This window comes from Hemiscyllium ocellatum, chromosome 29 (assembly GCF_020745735.1).
Source record: "Hemiscyllium ocellatum isolate sHemOce1 chromosome 29, sHemOce1.pat.X.cur, whole genome shotgun sequence".
Lineage (NCBI taxonomy): Eukaryota > Metazoa > Chordata > Chondrichthyes > Orectolobiformes > Hemiscylliidae > Hemiscyllium > Hemiscyllium ocellatum.
This window is the reverse complement of record NC_083429.1, coordinates 44117599-44136033: the sequence shown is the minus strand read 5'-3', so window position 1 is coordinate 44136033 and position 18435 is coordinate 44117599. Positions and strand designations below refer to the sequence as shown.

The 18435-nt window shown below is 42.7% G+C and overlaps 1 protein-coding gene across 4 annotated transcripts in view; it reads right to left on the bottom strand.

The window, feature by feature from the left end:
* alg9 (ALG9 alpha-1,2-mannosyltransferase) overlaps positions 1–18435 on the bottom strand; it is a 283962-nt gene that overhangs the window by 198668 nt on the left and 66859 nt on the right. For all 4 annotated transcript variants that reach the window (XM_060846829.1, XM_060846830.1, XM_060846832.1 and 1 more), the window contains one exon: positions 7728–7850. In XM_060846829.1, the coding sequence (XP_060702812.1) occupies positions 7728–7850 (123 nt within the window). The remainder of the gene's footprint in view (positions 1–7727; positions 7851–18435) is intronic.

The window sequence follows — 18435 nt, the reverse complement described above, 5'->3', positions numbered from 1 at the left end:
TCAAGCTGAAGCCACTCTACAGTTTGAGCTCATAACACAGATTGAAAAATAATTTCAACATTTTAACCTTAAACAGAAGGAAACAAACACCCATCTAAAGGTTGAGAGTGCTCTTGGATTTGCATTGATGGATCATGTTTATGGCATGTAAAGTGGTCACTTTGGGAACAGACAAATACATAAGTAGCAATTTACTAAATGTCAGAGAGGTGAAATGGGGTTTGAAAGGATGAAGGCAGGCATTATGGTGCACTTTACTGACAGGCTGTAAGCAATGCACCCATTAGCTTCTAATGCTGTTTAACTTTAAGGCTTTTTTTACACCCTCCGATCACCTGTGAAAGGATCAGAAGAAAATCACGACACAGTCGGAATTGGTTATTCTCTGGTAATTTTAAGGAAACTAGAACTCCTTTCTCTCCAAGTAAAATTACTTGAATACTGCAGATAGTTTTCACCGCCTTATGTAAGGAGGATAAACTTGCTTGAGAATATATCAGAGAAGGTTCTCTTTATTGTTCCTGAGATGAAGTATTTGTCTTATGAAGAAAGGCTGAGCAGGTTGGGTGGAGTTTCGAAGGATGAAAAGTAGTGTTATTGAGGAGACTAAATAAGTTGGATGCTGAGATGATGTTCTGGAATCTGGAACTGGAGGCTTTGTTTTAGGATAAAGAGACCCAACTAACAAAAAGATGAAAAGGAATTTCTTCTCTCAGAAGGTTAGAAGTCTTTGGAATTCTCTGACCTGGAGATGGGACCCATTAACATACTCAAAAGCTGGGACTGACAGTGCTCTGTCAATTGGATGAATTCAGAGAGTTTTTTTTAATCTAAAGGCTGGAATGAGTAGAGATTGCTTCACCAAAAGCATTTTGAATCTTTGGAATCTTCAACCCAGACATTGTGTGGATGTTCAGTCATTGAGTAGAACGAAAAGTGAAATCAATAGATGTAAGGAAACAAGCAGGCAAGAAAGCAGATTGCATTGGATATGAGAGACAGAAACAGGCCATTCAACCCAGGGATTCCAAGCCAGTGATTATATTCCACTCAACTCTCCCCTCATCATTTCTAATTTAAATATTCCAGTGTAATTTAATTACATGTTGTATTTCCTTCAATTGTGTGTCTTGTTTTCCTTCAAAAGTTTCAATTATATTCATATCTATAACTAGTGGACCTTAGGTAAAAGATTAGCCGTGTTCATGAGAAGATACTTAGCCTACTCTTCCTCCAATTCCCATGTTCTTATATTTGGAGGTCTGTACTGAACTACTTACAGCACTAATTCAGCAAACAGTGGTATTATTTGTGTGTTAAATTTACTTTTGGTATCACACACTGAATCAAAGCAAGATCTACAAAAATCAACTTTGTGTAGACCCACAATGGGTGATGTTACATGTCACTATTTTGAAGTCAAGGAATGAAAAAAAATAAATATTTGCTGCAGTTAAATACAACAACATATCAACACTGAGAATTATTCAGACTTTTTCCACTTTCCACATTTAAAGATAACTTCTTCAGATCTTTTCTTTAAATAAGTGGGTTTTTAGTCATTTAAAGATTGCTTTCCTAAGCAGAATGTGTGAACCTATTCCAGATGGGATGTGCTAGAATAATTCAAATACTGAAGGTAAATATAAGGCAATAGTGCTCTCTGGTGGCTTTATCTTCAGGAAATCATGTTGTTAAATCTTCCTCTTTGTCTTGTTACTAACTGTATAAATAAAATTCAATGAAGGCAGCAGGAACTTATTGGAGTTAATGTCTATTTTAAATTGATTTGTAAACACCCTTTGTTTGGGGAACTGATAGGTCAGATGTCCAGCATATATTCGGTCTTCTTTTTGGAAATCTTAATTAAGCAGCATGCATCTTTGGTTGTTTCCAATAGATGAGTACTGACCATATTCAAACAGCTTATGCTGCAAGACCCAAACCAAATCATCCAATGTTAGATCGAGTCCCCAATAGGACCAAATTTGCTGAATAATCCCAAGCATGCATTATCTACACTAACAACCAATTTAAGATAATCAGTCAAACTTGTAACATGGCTCACATATACATACTAGAAGTGATGTTCAATCATATGAAGGGTCAAATCACAACAAACAAGAGGAATATGTTCAATTGCTGTGCCTTCTTCGAATTCCGAATAGCCTGGAGAGCCGATATTTCTGCAAGTGAGCTTTCTCTGAGTGAAAGATTCAACAATGAAACGCAAAGGTTTGTAGCACAGAAAGAGGCTGACTGGCCTATTCAGCTTATGGTATCAGTTGGCTGATGCTTTAAACAAGGAGAGACGAGCATCTGATATCCAGACCCCTTCCCTAATCTGATGTTCACACATACACCTCCCAGCAAAGGGGACAACTTGGTAGCTGCCACTATGACTGTTTTCATCTCTCTCTCAGCAAGGGAAAACAATCGATTATAGTACCCTTAGTACCAGCTACTCCAAATTAAATCATGACATTGTTCTTTACATAATCATAGAAGTATGGCAGTGCAGAAAGAGGCCATTCAGCCCATTGTGTCTGCACTGCCTCACCAAATGAGGCATTTCACTTAGTCCCGTTCTCCTGCCTTTCCTGTGTAATTCCGAACATCTTTCCTTTTCAAGTAACCATCCGATTCCCTTCTGAATGCCTTGATTGAATATGTTCATATTTAGAGACTGTCAATTTTGACCAACTGATGTCAGTGCACTCAGTTTTTATCATTTCCTGATGGTGCATGCTTTTCAACACAACCAGGAGACAGGCTAAATGTAGTCATTGTACCTATTCAGTTCTTTCCCTCTTGTCCTCCTTCTATACTTGTCTAATTAGTAGAAGAGCCCAAGAAACACGCACCACCCATATTATAACACAATGTCATCCTGTGGATCCCTTAGTCAAACGGCAAGAACAACAGATAGGAAGATTTATTCTTCTCGAGACAACCCCAACAAAAACCCTTTGAGAAGTAATCTGGACATTATGCATGATGTCACCATCTACTTCCCTACATTCTATATCTTCCATATCCTTTTCCACAGTAAATACTGGTGCAAAATATTCATTTAGTATCTTCCCCATTTTCTGTGGCTCCGCACAAAGGCCGCCTTGCTGATCTTAGAGGGGCCCTATTCTCTCCCTAGTTACCCTTTTGCCCTTAATATATTTGTAAAACCTCTTTGGATTCTTCTTAATTCTATTTGCCAAAGCTATTTCATGTCCCCATTTTGCCCTCCTGATTTCCCTCTTAAGTTTACTCCTACTTTCTTTATACTCTTCTAAGGATTCACTCGATCTATCCTGTCTATACCTGACATATGCTTCCTTCTTTCTCTTAACCAAACCCTCAACTTCTTTAGTCACCCAGCATTCCCTATACCTACCAGCCTTCCCTTTCATCCTGACAGGAATATACTATCTCTGGATTCTTGTTATCTCATTTCTGAAGGCTTCCCATTTTCCAGCCGCCCCTAACCTGCGAACATCTGCCTCCAATCAACTTTCGAAAGTTCTTACCTAATACCGTCAAAATTAGCCATTCTCCAATTTAGAACTTCAACTTTTAGATCTGGTCTATCCTTTTCCATCACTATTTTAAATCTAATAGAATTATAGTTGCTGGCCCCAAAGTGCTCCCCCACTGACACCTCAGTCACCTGCCCTGCCTTATTTCCCAAGAGTAGGTCAAGTTTTGCACCTTCTCTAGTAGGTACATCCACATACTGAATCAGAAAATTGTCTTGTACACACTTAACAAATTCCTCTCCATCTAAACCTTCAACACTATGGCAGTCCCAGTCGATGTTTGGAAAGTTAAAATCTCCTACCATAACTACCCTATTATTCTTGCAGATAGCTGAGATCTCCTGACAAGTTTGTTTCTCAATTTCCCTCTGATTATTGGGGGGTCTATACAATCCCAATAAGGTGATCATCCCTTTCTTATTTCTCAGTTCCACGCAAATAACTTCCCTGGATGTATTTCTGGGAATATCCTCCCTCAGCACAGCTGTAATGCTATCCCTTATCAAAAATGCTACTCCCCCTCCTCTCTTGCCTCCCTTTCTCGTGTTCCTATAGCATTTGTATCCTGGAACATTCAGCTGCCAGTCCTGCCCATCCCTGAGCCATGTTTCTGTAATTGCTATGATATCCCAGTTCCATGTTCCTAACTGTGCCCTGCGTTCATCTGCCTTCCCTGGTAGGCACCTTGCATTGAAATAAATGCAGTTTAATTTATTAGTCCTACCTTGTCCCTGCCTGCCCTGACTGTTTGACTCACTTCTGTTCTCAGCTGTACCCATCTCAGATCGATCTCTTTCCTCACTATCTCCCTGTGTCCCAACCCCCCCACCCCCTTACTAGTTTAAATCCTCCCAAGCAGTTCTAGCAAATTTCCCTGCCAGAATATTAGTCCCCTTCCAATTTAGGTGCAATCCGTCCTTCTTGTACAGGTCACTTCTACCTCAAAAGAGATTCCAATGATCCAAAAATGGGAATCCTTCTCCCACACACCAGCTCCTGAGTGGGGGAGATACTAAATGAATATTTTGCATCAGTATTTACTGTGGAAAAGGATATGGAAGATATAGACTGTAGGGAAATAGATGGGGACATCTTGCAAAATGTCCAGATTGCAGAGGAGGAAGTGCTGGATGTCTTGAAACGGTTAAAGGTGGATAAATCCCCAGGACCTGATCAGGTGTACCCGAGAACTCTGTGGGAAGCTAGAGAAGTGATTACTGGGCTTCTTGTTGAGATATTTGTATCATCGGTAGTCACAGGTGAGGTGCTGGAAGACTGGAGGTTGGCAAACGTGGTGCCACTGTTTAAGAAGGGCGGTAACGACAAGCCAGAGAACTATAGATCGGTGAGCCTGACCTCGGTGGTGGGCAAGTTGTTGGAGGGAATCCTGAGGGACAGGATGTACATGTATTTGGAAAGGCAAGGACTGATTCAGGACAGTCAACATAGCGTTGTGCATGGGAAATCATGTCTCACAAGCTTGATTGAGTTTTTTGAAGAAGTAACAAAAAAGATTGATGAGGGCAGAGCAGTAGATATGATCAATATGGACTTCCATAAGGTGTTTGACAAGGTTCCCCATGGGAGACTGATTAGCAAGGTTAGGTCTCCCGGAATACAGGGAGAACTAGCCATTTGGATATAGAATTGGCTCAAAGGTAGAAGACAGAGGGTGGTGGTGGAGGGTTGTTTTTCAGACTGGAGGCCTGTGACCAGTGGAGTGCCACAAGGATCGGTGCTGGGCCCTCTACGTTTAGTCATTTACATAAATGATTTGGATGCGAGCATAAGAGGGACAGTTAGTAAGTTTGCAGATGACACCAAAATTGGGAGGTGTAGTGGACAGCAAAGAAGTTTACCTCAGATTACAACAGGTTATTGATCAGATAAGCCAATGGACTGAGAAGTGGCAGATGGAGTTTAATTCAGATAAATGCGAGGTGCTGTATTTTGGGAAAGCAAATCTTAGCAGGACTTATACACTTAATGGTAAGGTCCTATGAAGTGTTGCTGAACAAAGAGACCTTGGAGTGCAGGTTCATAGCTCCTTGAAAGTGGAGTCGCAGGTAGTTAGGATAGTGAAGAAGGTGTTTGGTATGCTTTCCTTTATTGGCAGAGTATTGAGTACAGGAGTTGGGAGGTCGTGTTGCGGCTGTACAGAACATCGGTTAGGCCACTGTTGGAATATTGTGTGCAATTCTGGTCTCCTTCCTATGGAAAGATGTTGAAACTTGAAAGGGTTCAGAAAAGATTTACAAGAATGTTGCCAGGGTTGGAAGATTTGAGCTACAGGGAGAGGCTGAACAGGCTGGGGCTGTTTTCCCTGGAGTGTGAGAGGTTGAGGGGTGACCTTATAGATGTTTAAAAAATTATGAGGGGCATGGATAGGATAAATAGACAAAGTCTTTTCCCTGGGGTCAGGGAGTCCAGAACTAGAGGGTATAGGTTTAGAGTGAGAGGGGAAAGATATAAAAGAGACCTAAGGGGCAACCTTTTCACGCAGAGGGTGGTATGTGTATGGAATGAGCTGCCAGAGAATGTGGTGGAGGCTGGTACAATTGCAACATTGAAGAGGCATTTGGATGGGTATATGAATAGGAAGGGTTTGGAGGGATATGGACCAGACGCTGGCAGGTGGGACTAGATTGGGTTGGGATATCTGGTCGGCATGGACGGGTCTGTTTCCGTGCTGTACATCTCTATGACTCTATGTAACCATAAGGGTTATCACTTTTCCTGCAATCAGGAACAGAATTGGGGAACTAAACAAATGACATTTCTAATGGATAATGGAGGAGCATCATTCATAGAAACACAGAAAATAGGAACAGGAGTAGGCTGATCATCCAACTCCGTTCCCTGTTCCCACTTTCATCCCATACCCTTTTATCCCTTCAGCCCTAACTCCTTCTTGAAAACAAAATTTGATTTGATTAGATTAGATTCCCTACAGTATGGAAACAGACCCTTCAGCCCAACAAGTCTACACCAACCCTCCGAAGAGTAACCCGCCCAGATCCATTCCCCTACCCTATATTAACCCCTGGCTAATGCACCTAACACTATAAGCAATTTAGCATGGCCAATTCATTTGACCTGCACATCTTTGGATTGTGGGAAGAAACCGGAGCACCCTGAGGAAACCCACGCAGACACGGGGAGAATGTGCAAACTCAACACAGACAAGTGATCCAAGGTGGGAATTGAAGCTGGGTCTCTGGTGCTGTGAGGCAGCAGTGCTAACCATTAAGCCACCGTGCCACCCTAATTTAGGTTTTTGCAAATACACAAGAAGCAGACTTCTTATCTAACCATGTTATTGCCAAGAGATTATAGAACTGTAAAGAAAAACAAAGTTCCAGCTGAAACCATATTAAGGTTAAGGAACTTTGTGTCATTGCCCCAGGTCCTCTGTAAAGTCCAAGTAGACAGATGATTTCAGCACTGCCATTGGGCATATCAATTTGCTTGACAACTATCAGGAGCTGTTACTTGGCCCCTACATGACCAATCCATCCCCGTTATTTGCCTCCACTTCACTCGCGGCAACCTATTACTGGCTGTGGGGATAGCATAGCAATGGGCAAGACCTCAACTCATGTTCAGCTTTTCCCATCCTCAACCCTGGATCCCACCAACAATGCCTAATGGATGGAAGATGTAGATACTTTCAAGGCATCTGTGTAATTCTCACATTTTGCAAACTCCACACCCCAAACCCTTAGTGACATCCCATAGCCATTTGCAACATATTGTTTGCATATGTATTGAACAAATGAATGGTGTTTTTTTAAGTTTACAATAGACTACTAATTTGGAAGCCTTTAAAATTAAATTATATACCAGCAATCCTAACAAGATACAAGGCAATAACGAAAAGGATAATTCCATAACCGTTCTGTTGACTTATGTCCTCTTTTATAAAGGTTTAAGAAATAACACTGTTTTCAGCCGAGGTAAAAACAATGACTGCAGATGCTGGAAACCAGATTCTGGATCAGTGGTGCTGGAAGAGCACAGCAGTTTGATTTCGCTGCTCCTTGGATGCTGCCTGAACTGCTGTGCTCTTCCAGCACCACTGATCCAGAATCTGTTTTGAGCCTGATCAATTCAGACAGCCCAGCTCAGACAAATTAAGGAAAAAATCATTATAGCATGAGAATTTTCTACAAGTGAGTTGGGTGGGACCCTTACCATTAAATCTTTGCAGCAAGAACTCCATGAGGGCAGTTAGAGGCAGCGCACAGAGAGCCAGAGCGAAAGCCACATTGAAATTGAGGAATCCGTTGATAAAATAGAATGACCATGGCTCGGTGCCTGAAAGGATGGGAACATTGAGAAACAAGCTGGTAATAAAAGGCAAACTTGCCACAACTCAATGGAGCCAATTGCAGAGTAAAACATACATTGACCTTCAACTTTGTACTTCTCTTTCACTGCTATATAATCCACTTACAACACTTCAAAAATACTTCATTGGCTATAATTCATTCTCAGGACATGAAAGTTGCTAATTAAATGCAAGTCTTTCTTTACCTGTATGATATTTACAGATTAGTTTTTGTCAAGAATCGTACAAATTAACTACAGTCTCTATTTATATCTGCACCAAATTCATTCATCGAAAGGGAGCTTTATATAATAAAGAAAGAAGTTGCATTTATACATTTAAAAAGACTAGTGATGGGAAATAGGATTAGACTAGATAGGTGCTGCATGAGTGGCATGGACTCAATGGGCTGAAGGGTCCCTCCATGCTGTTATATGCTACGACTCCATTATGTTTCAGAACTTAGGATGCTCCAAGGTGCTCCACAGCCTTATTCAGTGTAGCTACTGTGGATATGGGGCAGACACAGCAGCTAAATTGTACGGCATTACCCCACAAAGAGCAGTGAAATAAATAACCAGGTAATCTCTGTGAGCTGAGAGACACCGCAAGGACTTCTCTCACTTTTCGACCAACTGTGATTGGGATTTTTAAAATTCATCAAAACAATTTAACATGGTATTTGAAAGATAGACAGTTTCATTTTAAACAGGCATTTGTACTTGCTCTGCACTTGTCACTTTTCTTAAAATGAAGAGGATCTGTATTTTTGAATTAATCAATACACCAACCTTCAGCATTGTGCTAGACTTTGAGGAAAATACTTTTTATCATTTAGAAAGCAGTATTTTTATAACCATGTGAATATTTCAAGTACACTTGATCAGCAGATTACATAAGCTATAGAAAATACAGAAAACTGGAACCTGGATTGTCAGATCAATCACTTCTCACTCATCCGATGTGAAGTCCAATCATTATATCATGGAGAACTGTCACTGAACACTGACAGTGTTTGCTTCAGAGTCAATGCTCTCTCTTCCCTTGTCCTTCACTTCGAACAAAATCTATCAACACACAGTTGATCCACACGCTACCACATGATGAAGGAGCGTCGCTCTGAAAGCTAGTGTGCTTCCAATTAAACCTGTTGGACTATAACCTGGTGTTGTGTGATTTTTAACTTTGTACACCCCAGTTCAACACCGGCATCTCCAAATCATATCAACACACAGATTGGTTTGAGAATCCGTTACCTCAAACACAGATACTGACACTAATATGGCATAGGCCCCAATGGGAACTCTAATGTAAGGAGTCCCCATCTATAGTAGACAGAAAGTGTGATTGGGGGAAGAGACAGTCACTTTTTGAAATCACACCTCAGGCCATTTGATTATCTGCCAGACGAAAGAAGGCAGTGAGGTGAGATAAAACAAAGGGGTGATTTCAGGCAGCAAATAAGAGCAGAGGGAACCGTGCAGGGGATGGCATTGAATACACAGTAATGACAGTGCAACAAGATAATGCTGAAGGAGCAATAGATGATCATGAAGTGGCAACTCACAGCAATTAAGGGGCAGTCATTGATAATAAAGGAGCAGCAAAAAGAATAAAAGTGGGGAGTAGCACCCCTGGGTGGGGAGAATAACAACATGTGGCATTAACTAGTGGGGGAGGGGAGGTCAATGTCCCTGTTTGTGGATCCGAACAGCCATTCATAGAACAAAAAGAAAACAAAAAACAAACAGCAACATGTTTAGGGTTAGAGGGGTATAAGGACATTAAGGCTGTATTGACACTGTCCAGAGAAATGCCTGGAACCGAGGCAGTAACGTATGGGGGTACTTGTTGATGTACCTTCTGGGGAGGGGAGTCTGTTTGGGTAGGTACAAATCCAAATGATACTTCCCTTTTTATTTAAAATCAAAAGGTGATCCACTACACTGCATGAAGGTGATTAAAATAATCTGGAATAAGTCACAAGGTAGGGATCTTTCTTTGAGGGAAATGGCCCCAAGAAATGAGTCTTCAACATCTGGATTTCCTCTCTCATAGGCAGTTTCCTCCTGCCCCTCACCCCAACATCAGCAAAGGAATATTGAGAATATTTACCGTTAAAGAATTAAGCTGCAAATTCTATGGTTTATACTCAACATCAGTCTTGAGGTGTCACCTTTTTGGGCTCATCATATCTGGAGGGTGTTGGTCAGCTTAAATTCTAGGATGGCATGACTGAGGTAGTAAGTAACAGTGGCGAAAGATTTTAAACAATATTGCAACAAGCTAGAATTTGAGAATCCAAAATTCCTTCCACTCTTGGCAATTTTAAGACCTCTGAACATCATCTCTTTTCACGCTTCTGATGTGATAATTTTAGATGATTTCAAATGGATCCTGAGAGATCGATGACGCCCCCTATTTAGCCGCTGGCCTCACACAAGAACCACTATAAAAACGTTTCTCTTAGTCATGCTTCTCTCAAGCTGCAATGACTGGATGGGAGTTTATTTTCGGTGACAAAGATCTTTATTCTAAGCAAGTGAGTCACTGATGTCTCACTGCAGTGCAAATTCCTCGTTCATTTTCCCTCCTGAAATCCAAGGCGACTTTTGTTTTAAAACTAGGATATGGCTAAGTCTGGAAAAATGCAACTCTGAGGAGAGACTGGACAAGCTCAGATTGTTCTTAGAACAGATCGGAAATTTGACTGAGACATACGAACTGTGAGGAGCTGAAAAGGGTAGTGGATGGGGGGAGTCTATTTATCTGAGAAGAAAGGTCAGTGACTAGGGGCCTGGATTTGGAGACTTTTGTAGAAAGAATAGAGTGCAGGTGAGGAATTTCTTTTCCATCCTGATTGTTGTAAGGGTCTGAAACTCACTGCTCAAAGGGGTTATAGAGATAGAAACTCTCGACTCGTTTAAACAATAAAAAGGTGATATAACCACCAGTTTTGCAACTTTCAGGATTATGGGCCAAATGTTGGAAAGGGGAATTAGGCTGCGGGCACTTGTTTTCAGCTGTGACAAATGGGGCAATTTGCCTCTTTCTATGCCACAAACATTTTATGAATTTGAAATAAATACAGAAAATGCTATTGTCCTAAATGGAACATGAATTATCACTTTTCTCGCTTTCAAATACTGAATGTGCTTTCGGTTCCAGGTCGTTTTGGTCAAACCCTTGTGAGTGCACTTCCAACCTTCCCCACCAACACCATAAGATTGTTGAAGTGGGTAGCACCCACACAATACACTACAGTAGCTACCAACACGTTTCTGGTAGCAATTCCCCAAACCGGCAAACTTCACCACCCAGAAGGGTAACGGCAAAAGGCGCCTGGGGACACCATCACCTACAGCTTCCTCACTATCTCCCCCAGCCATATCACATGCCATCCTGGCCTGAACAGATATCAGGTTTCCTGTAGTGCCACTGGCCAATCTTCTGCATCTCTCTACCCAACAGTGTTGTGGCGAGTCTACATCAATTCAATATCACCTTCTCAAAGCCTTCTACAGGTAGCCAATAAATGCTGACATCGCCAGCAACACCCAAAACCAAATATACCCTATTCAAAACATTGTTTAAAGTTAGATTAATCACAAAAGTGTAATGATTCCATGCAAATATTTAACTTAATGCCAATTAACATTCTGACAAGTTGAGGTAAAAGTAGAAAAGGATGGGATTAAATTCAGAAACAAGACAAAGAATTCATAACAACACACTAATGATGCTAACTTTCTTAGATTAGATTAGATTCCCTACACTGTGGAAACAGGCCCTTCGGCCCAACAAGTCCACACCGATCCTCCGAAGAGTAACCCCCCCCAGACCCATTTCCCTCTGACTAATGCACCTAACAATAAAGGTAATTTAGCATGGCCAATTCACCTAACCTGCACATCTTTGGATTGTGGGAGGAAACTGGAGCACCCGGAAGAAATCCACACAGACACAGGGAGAATGTGCAAACTCCACACAGACAGTCACCCGAGGTGGGAATCGAACCTGGGACCCTGGTGCTGTGAGGCAGCGATGCTAACCACTGAGCCACCATGCTGCCCTGTACTTGACGCACTTGCAAGCTAGTGAGAGAAGAGGTAATAAATGATGTAAGACCGACGTCTCCCACCTTTATACTGTCCTCAAAATATAACACTCAGCTTAGAGAAACCTTTAATACACCAATTGATATTTCCATTTTCAACATGCAACACTAAGTAATGCTCCTACACATCAGGGTGACACAGTGGCTCAATGGTTAGCACTTCTGCCTCACAGCACCAGGGGCTTGAGGAGGTGTGTGAGGGGGCCAGGAGTTGGACGGGGGTGGTGTGAGGAGGGCCCAGGACCCAGGAGGAGGTGGTGTAAGGGGGCCCAGGAGCTGGGAGGGGGTAGTGTAAGGGGACTCAGGAGCTGGGAGGGGGTGATGTGAGGAGGGCCCAGGAGCTGGGATGCTGTCTCCTCCTATGTCTTCCTTCCACATCCCCCCCCCTCCCGGCTCACCTCCCACACCATCTTGCCCTCCCCACCCCACCCCGATTTCCAATCTCTTCCTCTACACTCCAGCCATATTCGGCTCCCACCCTGAAATCTGTGCATGCACAATGTAAAGCAGTTCATGAGTGGGGTCAGTCAACGCACAGATATTCCCTCTTGTTCTCCTTCCCACCCTCTCCTGCATGCTTCCATTTGCTCAAAATCTATTCCATCTCTTTACCTTGATCAGTTTGAATGGAAGCTCACAGATCTGAAACACTAACAATTTCTGTCTTCACAGATCCTGCCTGACCTGATGAGCATTTCCAGCATTTTTCCATGTTTATCTCAACTTGAGACTTATTATGCAGAAAAACTAGGAACTTAAATCTATTTTTAATCACCACCCTCATGCTCAAATCAAAATTGAACCCTTGCTGGTAAAGGGGGAAAGCTTGTATTGTGCTCACACATTTGTATGGAGCAAAGGTTTTTTTTAAAGTTAATCTTCATCAAGCTGACAAAAAGGCCACAAATTAGGCACAGTTTCCATTTATGCATTTGCAATAATTGAGCTCAATGACTCAACATTTCTCTGACTCCAGTACTCTGACAAACAAGAGAGGGGTGCAACTAAATAGGAAATGTCAGTAAGGTTGAGATTTGAGGGTTTTTTCTTAATGTGCTGAGCTGTAGCTTTTAAATTAGAGAGACATTAACCCTAAAAAACAAGAGTCTGAAGTGTACAAGCTGTTGGAAAAGCTCAGCAGGTCTGGCAGCATCTGTATAGAGAAATCAGAGGTAGCATTTCGGGTTGAGTGACCCTTCCTCAGATGGAAATGTAACATTTGTGAAATTTTCCCATCGCAGCTGTAAGTTGCCCCACATTAAAATAAGTTAATAGAATCGCTGCTGAAAATGTGTTGCTGGTTAAAGCACAGCAGGTCAGGCAGCATCCAAGGAACAGGAAATTCAACGTTTCGGGCCAGAGCCCCTCATTCCTGATGAAGGGCTCTGGCCCGAAACGTCGAATTTCCTGTTCCTTGGATGCTGCCTAACCTGCTGTGCTTTAACCAGCAACACATTTTCAGCTCTGATCTCCAGCATCTGCAGACCTCACTTTTTACTAATAGAATCGCTGTAAAATTGAGGCCATTGGAAAGATTTGTTATTGACAGTGGCTCTTATTATTCCCAATGAGTGGAAGACAAACAGCAGCAGGAAGAGCCTGGTTTGCTGCATCTGACAAAGAGACATTCATTTGTTCCTGGGTCCTGCTCTCATTCTCCACAGCAAACTCCTACTCACCCTGTCGCTGGGATGATATTGAGGGTTAGGGAGCCAGGAGAGTGAAGCTCAAAGACCTGCAACCTAAAGAGCACTGTCCTCTCCATTTAAGCAGTAGCCAGAGGTCAGCCTTGGGAAACTAGGGGTGGCATAAGGACAGTCCAGGACCCTTGGTGAGGTGGTGTAAGGACAGCCCAGGACCCATGGTGGGGTGGTGTAAGAACAGCCCAGGACCCATGGTGGGGTGGTGTAAGGACAGCCCAGGACCCATGGTGGGGTGGTGTAAGGACAACCCAGGACCCACGGTGGGGTGGTGTAAGGACAGCCCAGGACCCATGGTGGGGTGGTGTAAGGACAGCCCAGGACCCACGGTGGGGTGGTGTAAGGACAGCCCAGGACCCATGGTGGGGTGGTGTAAGGACAGCCCAGGACCCATGGTGGGGTGGTGTAAGGACAGCCCAGGACCCACGGTGGGGTGGTGTAAGGACAGCCCAGGACCCATGGTGGGGTGGTGTAAGGACAGCCCAGGACCCCTGGTGGGGTGGTGCAAGGACAGCCCAGGACCCATGGTGGGTGGTGTAAGGACAGCCCAGGACCCATGGTGGGGTGGTGTAAAGGGGAGCCCAGGACCCGGGAGGTGTTGGCGTAAGGAGGGGCCAGGACCCTGGTTTTTACTTAGGTTTATCTTGTTCTTAGCTTTCTGATACTCTGAAGATCACGTACAATCATAACTTCATACCCAACAAAAGGGTCACGTGGCTCACCCCTCCTGTGACTGCTCTAAAACTGTGGACAACTTAGCCCATAGTAAGCTCCCACCATCAGCATGACGTAAATGACCAATTAAACTGTAATTATATTGATTGAAGAATAAATGTTGATTTGAACACAGGGACAAGGGCCCTCTTGTGGTGCAGTGGTAGTTTCTCTACCATGTATCAAGAGACCTGGGTTCAAGTCCAAGCTGCTCCATAGGTGTGTAAGAACATCTCTGAACAGGTTGAGTAGAAGAATTGTGAAAATTCTCCTGCTTGTCTTTGAATGGGACCAACTCAGAGGACAGGAAGAACCTTAGCTTAATATCTGTTCGAGACAGCACCTCTAACAGACCAATGCTTCCTTTAGTAATGTACTGAAATGTCACATGAAGTTATGTGCTCTGGAGCAGGGCTTGAATGTGCAATGTTCTGTATCAGAGGTGAATGTGTTACCACTGAGCCAATGCTGACACTATGAAAAAAGAGAAATAATGCTTGTTAATATTGTTTTGGAACTTTGGGGAGAAAAGATCAAAACAATGGCACTTTAAAAAGGGGAAAGACAGACAGAAGACACCAACCACATGGTCAGTGAGGGAGAGAGAGAGAAAGAGAGAGAGAAAGAAACCTACACTGCTAACTGGCACAGCAGTGAATCTGCATAGTTACTCCTTTGCTGTTTGAGTTCATGTGTCTTTTGGACATCGAAGTGCATCTAGGAAAAATGAACAAACAGCAAAATTCATAGCTGACCTTGGAAGAACCTGTGCGGAACAGTTCATAGCACAGGAACAAATAAGTGCATAGTTTTTAAACATATAACTTTGCTATAAGTCTACAATAGTGAGTAGAGTGGGTTCTTTCTTGATTAGATGTTTTATTGAGATCTGTCTCTTGATTAAATTTTAAACATATAAGCCATAAGTACTATATTAGCCTGGAGCACTACTTTTTCAAGTAAAACAATGGTGTTATTTTCTGGGTTTGTAGATTGTGAAGGAGCAAAATGGCCTTTCGTAGAGTGATATGCTCTTCCTGTCAGACGTGGGAGTTTAGGAGGAGTCTCCATGTTACTGATGATTATGTCTGCAGGAAGTGTCTTTGGTTGCAAATCCTATCAGATCACATGGATCATCTGGAGCGTCGGTTAGAGGCAATGAGGAATTTACAGGAGCTAGGAGGTGTGATGGATGGCAGTTATAGGAAGGGAGAAAAACTGCAGATAAAGTCAGGTAGATGGGTTAACTCCAGGAAAGGTAGTGCAGGTGTCTTCTGTGCCTGTTCCCATCTCAAACAAGTATATTGTTTTGGAAAATGTAGAGGGTGATCAACCCAGGGAATGCAGCATGAACAGCCAAGTTTCTGGTATCCAAACCAGCTCTAATGCAATGAGGGTTACGTCAGGTTTCAAACAATCGATTGTGTTAAGGGACTCTCTGGTCAGAGGCACAGACAGATGCTTCTGCAGCCAGCAGTGAAAAATTAGGATGGTATGCTGCCTCCCTGATGCCAGGATCAAGGATACCTCAGAGAGGGTGTAGAATGTTCTCAAGGGGAAGAGGGACCAGCAGGAGGTCATTGTACACATTGAAACTAACGACAGGAGGGGAAAAGGATGTGATTCTGAAGAATGTAGAAAGTTAGGCAGGAATTTTAATGGGGGTCCTCAAGGATAGTAATATCTGGATTACTCCTGACGATACGAGCTAGTGAGCGCAGGAATAGGAGGATAGAGCAGATGAATGCATGGCTGAGGAGCTGGTGCAGGGGAATCATTAAAATCTCTCCTGGGGTAGAAGTGACCTGTACAAGAAGGGAAGGATTGCACCTGAATTGGAAGGGGACTAATATACTAGCAAGGAGATTTGCTAGAGCTGCTTGGGAGGATTTAAACTAGTAAAGTTGGGGGAGGGGGAACCAGAGAAATAATGAGGTAAGAAATCAATCCGAGACTGGTAGAGTTAGGAAAAGGAACAAGTCAGTCAGGGCAGGCAAGGACAAAGCAGAGAACAAGGTGGGACGGATAAATTAAACTGCATTTTCTTCAATGCAAGAGCCCTAACAGGAAAGGCAGATGAACTCAGAGCATGATTAGGAACATGGGATTTGGATATCATAGCAATAACAGAAACGTGGTTCAGAGATGGACCGGACTAGCAGCTTAATTTTCCAAGATACAAATGCAATAGGAAGGATAGAAGGGGGGGGGAATAAGAGAGGAGGGGGAGTGGCATTTTTGAAAAGGGATAACATTACAGCTGTACTGAGGGAGGATATTCCTGGGAATAATCAAGGGTAATTATTAGGGGGAACTGAGAAATAAGAAAGGGATGCTTACCTTATTGGGATTGTATTACAGGCCCCCTAATAGTCAGTGGGAAATTGAGAAACAAATTTGCACAAAGATTTCAGTTATTTATTTTATGGTAGGAGATTTTAACTGTCCAAACATAAAATGGGATTGCCATAGTGTCAAGAGTTTAGGTGGAGAGGAATTTGTTAAGTGCATACAAGAAAATGTTCTGATTCAGTATGTGGATGTACCTACTGGAGAAAGTGCAAACTTAACCAACTCATGGGATATAAGTCAGGGCAGGCGACAGAGGTGTCAATAGGGGAGCAAGTCGGGGCCAGCAAGTTGGGGCCAGCAATTATAATTCTATTAATTTTAAAACAGTCATGGAAAAGCATAGATCAAATCAGAAAGTTGAAGTTCTAAATTGGGGAAAGGTTAATTTTGACAGTATTAGGCAAGGACTTTCGAAAGCTGATTGGAGGCAGATGTTTGCAGGTAAAGGAACAACTGGAAAATAGGAAGCCTTCAAAAATGAGATAGCGAAACTCCAGAAACTGTATATTCCTGTTAGGGGGAAAGGTAAGGCTGGTAGGTGTAGAGAATACTGGATGGCTAAAGAAATTGAGGTTTAAGTTAGGAAAAAGAAGGAAGCATATGTCAAGTATAGACAAGATAGATCAAGAGAATCCTTAGAAGAGTATAAAGGCAGTAGGAGTATACTTAAGAAGGAAATCTGGAGGGCAAAAAGCGGAATGAAATAGCTTGGGCAGATAGGGCTAAGGAGAATCCAAAGGGTTTTTATAAATACATTAAGGACAAAAGGGCAACTAGAGAGAGTATAGGGCCCCTCAAAGATCAGCAAGGCAGCCTATGTGTGGAGCTGCAGGAGATGGGGATATACTAAATGAGTATTTTGTATCAGTGTTTACTGTGGAGAAGAACAAGGAGCATATAGAATGTAGGGAAATACATGGTGACATCTTGAAAAATGTCCATATTACACAGAAGCAAGTGCTGGATGTCTTGAAACGCATAAAAGTGGATAAGTCCCCAGGATCCAATCAGGTGTATCCTAGAACTCTGTGGGAAGCTAGGGAAGTGATTGCTGGACCCCAGGCTGAGGTATTTATATCATCAATAGTCAGGTGAGGTGCCAGAAGACTGGAGGTTGGCTAACGTGGTGCCGTTACTTAAGAAAGGTGGTAAGGAAAAGCCAGGAAACTATAGACCGGTGAGCCCTGACATCGGTGCTGGGGAAGTTGTTAGAGGGAATCCTGAGGGATGTTGGGGTGATTACACTACTAGGGTGTTTAATGTAGGGCTAGGGAGGGTAATACTATTACTGCAACAGACACTTCTAGTTCCAGCCCTGAAACGGTTAATAACAGCCATGCAGGCTGAAGCTGGCAACTGCATGAGCTCGCAATTGATATACATTTTGTTAATTAAATCATGGAGCCTGTAACTGCCAGCCAGTGTCAATTGTTCCATCGAAACTCATGACTGATAAAGGAACCTGTAACTGTCAGACAGTGTGAATTGCTCTATCGGAACTCATAGTTGATAAAGGAACCGGTAACTGTCAGACAGTGTGAATTGCTCTATCGGAACTCATAGTTGATAAGAGTACCTGTTAATTTACTTGCTGAAACTATTGATTAAATCACGGAGAACGACTAGCCTGTCAGACACGTAGTAATGAGAGTTGATTCTCTAAACAATGAACTATTGATTACGGACCGC